General features: G+C 39.1%; 1 protein-coding gene across 1 annotated transcript in view; it reads right to left on the bottom strand.

The window, feature by feature from the left end:
* The window catches only part of LOC122078309 (translocon-associated protein subunit beta-like), a 9,187-nt gene extending 6,908 nt beyond the window's left edge, over positions 1-2,279 (bottom strand). The window contains exon 1 of the mRNA XM_042644238.1: positions 1,987-2,279. Within this exon, the coding sequence (XP_042500172.1) occupies positions 1,987-2,171 (185 nt within the window). The 5' untranslated portion in view covers positions 2,172-2,279. The remainder of the gene's footprint in view (positions 1-1,986) is intronic.
* Between the last annotated feature and the right edge of the window lie 2,058 nt (positions 2,280-4,337).

The raw sequence follows: 4,337 nt of genomic DNA, 5'->3' as shown, positions 1-4,337 counted from the left end.
ACTTGGGTAGCAATGAGGGTCGATTGGCTTCAAGAACAAGAACTCTTTGGCTGGCTGATTCTGATTTTGTATGCTTTAATATGTCTGAACTTCTAATAACAATAAACAGAAAATAAAAATAGAAAAAGAAGAATCGATGGAGGGTTGAGAAGGGTGAAAGAGAATAAAGGAATGGGTATCTCACCCCTCAGGTTTTGGGTATCACACCCCTCAAAGGTTTAGGCATCTCACCTCTCAATAACAGATTTTTTAGCTAAAGAGTAATCACTCAATAATTCATTCATTCAAATCTTCAATTATGAGTACATAGGCTCCTCTATTTATAAAGGGCAGAAAAGCAATCAAACTACTTAGGAGCTAGTTTCCCAATAGGACTAGACACTCCTACTACAACTAGGAGCTAGTTTCCCAATAGGACTAGACACTCCTACTACAACTAGGAATTCAAAATAGGACTAGGACTTGCCTTTATGACTCCAACATCGAGTAAAACTAACTAACTAATAGTCCATATAGGACTTTACAACTGACCAATGGCCTAATGGGTCTTTATTGAATTAAATAGCAACTAACTAAACTAATGAATTAAATCTCGTTTTTCTACCTTTTACCCATATTTTAGGCCCATTAAAGTGGCCCATTTCAAAGAAAATCCATGGGATCAAAGGCTCAACACATATATAACACAACCCAAGGCTTATTTGCAATAAAATAAGCCCAAGTGACTTATCTACATCAATGTACTACTGAGAAAGTATGCTAATCTAGATGATTATATAATTCACTGCAGAGGCATGGCCTTAGCTAATACATAAATTCATGGTAGAGAGCGATATCTCTTCAAGGATCAAAGTTTTGCCCATAGAAAAATTATGGGAGTTGCCTGAAGCACTAAAGAATTTAAAATCAGGTTATGTATTACAATATAAAACAACAATTGAAAAACAAATTATAAGACTGAGGGAATAAACCTGCTGTCCTTACAAAGTCGTTTGAGGTGGCATGAACATGTTCAACAAAGGCTCTTGTATGCTCCAATATGGAGGAGTGGTTTGATTTAGATTGAAGGAACTAAAAGAGATTGGAACAGACCTAAAATGACCTTAGGAGAAGTGAGGAAAGACATGCATAATTTAGGCCTTTTATCAAGTTATAAGTATAACATCGAATAGAGATGATTAGAGGGAAATGATCCATGCAGCCAACCCCATTTAGTTGGGATAAGGTTGAGTTGTTGTTGTTGTTGATACATAGACTATATCCTTCTCCAAAGTCTGACCATAGTTCAAAACACAAAAGAGCCGGGAAGATTTATATAACAGGTTTTTCCACACTTACTCCAGGTGGCCAAGAAAATCCAAGTCTAATGATTCAATACACAAATCCATGTAGTGGTGGGTTTTACTAGTACCATCTAAATTGCCCCGGTAAAAGAAAAGGGGGGGGGGACACTAGCGATTACGAGAGAACAAGTAAAACAGATAACGAATAGGATTTTATCTGAAATTCACATCAACAGGAAGGCCGAGCAGCATTATCGAATAAATTCACCAGCATACATCAAACAAGAAATACAGCCACGCAATACAAACATGAATTGTGCATCACAAGGTAAGAGGGAAATGCATAGTTCCCTCAGAAAGTTGCCAACAGATAATCAGATAGAAAACGGGTAGTGAAAAAGATGCAGGTAAGGAGAAGGGTGAATCAGAAAATATCCAACATAATATTGGGGCGACCACTCAAATTCAATTGGGAGCTAACACAAAAGGGAATTTGAATGTACAAAAGAGCTCAGATACCCCATGAACAATCGATCTATAGAATCAGTTGAAATACCCCCACAAAGAAATAGTCAAAAATAAAAAAGCCAACGCAGAATCCACCAGATTGACATGCCAAGAGACTGATCAGAACTAACAAATTGAAGATTTTAGGGATAGATCAATAAAAGGAAAATTAAAAGGGAGATAGAAGATAACGTACACAGTTCCCTGGTTGTAGAGGTCGATCGAGACGGAGACTTTTTCAGCGCCGGACTTGAGCCTGTTGAGACTGACCTTCTTGTGAGCGACGATGAAAGGAGCGTCTGAACTCGCAAAAGTTGTGGAAACGAGGAATAGAGCTACGATAACTGAGATCAAAGCCACCTCCGTTGTGGGTTTCGCCATGGCTGCCTCGCCGCTCTGGTCGGAGGAGTTTATCGGATCGTTAGCAGCGGTAAACCTTGGGAAAAAAATAAGAGGAAAATTGGGGTAGGGTTTGTATCCTTCTTTGTGGGGTGAATACGTATGCCGCCAGCTTTCCTGTACTAGCGGCTCAATTAATGGGAGGGACATAGGAGACTTTTACCGGGGAGGGGCATAGGTAGTCTTATGAAATATTTTTTGTTTTTGTAATACCATATATTAATTAGGGTAGTCATATAAGTGAGATGTTACGGTGGCATTTTCGATAGACCCACACATCAGAAGTAACAACATTCTCAAAGATTTTTGGGATTTTTGGCAAAACATTTTTGTAAAATATTTAAGTGAAAATAATATTTTAGTAAATATAAATGAATCTTGGAAATTATTCCATTAAAGTGCCCCGCGAACCTCATTGTTTTAGTTTTTTGGCGTGGTTGGCACATCCCAATCTACTCATCCCTTTAATTAATTACTCTCGATCCGTGAGTAGAATAAAGTAAAAGTATTTATCGGTCAAAAATACTTTTTAAGAACAGTATTGTTTACCAATGGCAGCTTTAGACAGAAAGATGAGGATTTGTCCTATCCAATAGTTATTTTGCAATGGATCTAAAGCCCAAGCCCACGAGGAAGAAGAAGATGAAAGGCATGAGATGGGCCCGGATCACTTACCCGTAATTATATTGGGGAGATTCGGATTCACTAGAGAGAGAGAGAGAGAGAGAGAGAGAGAGAGAGAGAGAGAGAGATGGCCTATGGGGTTGACAATCTTGGTAATTCCAAATGGGGCGACCTCTGCAACATTTTTAAGGAAGAGGATTCTACAAAACCAAAACTTTCAGAGTCGGAATTCCTGATGTGAGTGGCAACATAAAGTCAGACATGGCCATTGCAGTTGAAAGAACCAAAATCAACAACTTGGGTCTTTGATGTCTCCTGGTCCTGTAAAATAAAGATAAGAACTAGCTCTGAATTCTGATACCCAACTTGTGTGGGTCAAAATTTGTAAATGGTTTTCTCAGTCGATCAGATAGACCCTTCTGCAACTTTCTTCTTTTTTCTTCTCATTTTTTTTTTTTAATAGCCCTTAGAAAGAGGTTATGATCATGAGATAGTAAAGTGGGATTCTTCAAATCCAAGTTGCGTACCAGAAGGTAATCTTTCTTGTTCTTCTTCTCTCCTTCTGACAAGTAATTCTATCTTCATCTTCTCGAGAGAGAGAGAGAGAGAGAGAAAGAGGGTCCATTGGAAATAGCGCAAGCTAGCTGCGTTGACACACTAAAACAGTCAACACGTAAGTTGGTTCTTCTCTTAATTATTCTCCAGAATATATTGGAGTCTCTTATGGGGACGGGTCCCCATGAAAGTCGGCCATTACTCATTACATCAATTTTTACATCTCTCTTCAGAAGAAAAGCGAAAAGATACATAAATGAAAGCTATAAATAGAAACTCCATACATTAGCATTGGCATTGGCAGTGAAGGAAGGAAATGCAATGGGAAAGTTCAGTTTTGCAGCTGTGAGAGAGAGAGAGAGAGAGGTCTTACATGAAGCTAAGAGCCGCGTTTGATAGCCAAGGATGACTTGCCTATGTCCTCCCAACTGGGTGAAGGAAGGGCTACCTAGCTCTTCTCCCATCCATATATCACGCATTTCACCTCCCTGCCCTTCCCTTCCCTTCCCTTCCCTTCCCTTCCCTTCCCTTCCCTTCTTGTGTGGTTCATAGGGAGTTGTCCTTTGGCTAACCAGATCGGCTCTTATAATTCATGTTAGACCTGCTTTTCTTCGTCCAAGAAGCGATGAAACCTCTGCCATCTCCTCCTATATGATAAGCCTTTGAAGGAGATAAGTGACTCCATGAAAAATAACCTAGGTATGTATGTAGATGGTTTTATTGTTTTAGTTAAGTCTTAACAATGTGTACGTGTGATGAAGCCTCTTTTCTTTTGTTTCTCCCCTCTCTCTTCTTTTAGTGTACAATTCTTTTCTTGGTATATAATTTGCCTCCACCCCAAGGTTTTCTTGTATCCCCCTTGATGATTGTTTTGTCCCCTTCTCTTGCTTCTTCATTTCTTTGGGCCTTGGCCTTTGGATAGCCTATGGTTTGGCTTTGTATTTCCCTTTTCCTTTTCTTTAATATATT

This window comes from Macadamia integrifolia, chromosome 5 (assembly GCF_013358625.1).
Source record: "Macadamia integrifolia cultivar HAES 741 chromosome 5, SCU_Mint_v3, whole genome shotgun sequence".
In the NCBI taxonomy this organism is placed as follows: Eukaryota; Viridiplantae; Streptophyta; class Magnoliopsida; order Proteales; family Proteaceae; genus Macadamia; species Macadamia integrifolia.
Note: the sequence above shows the minus strand (reverse complement) of the source record. Positions and strands in the feature narration are given on the sequence as shown.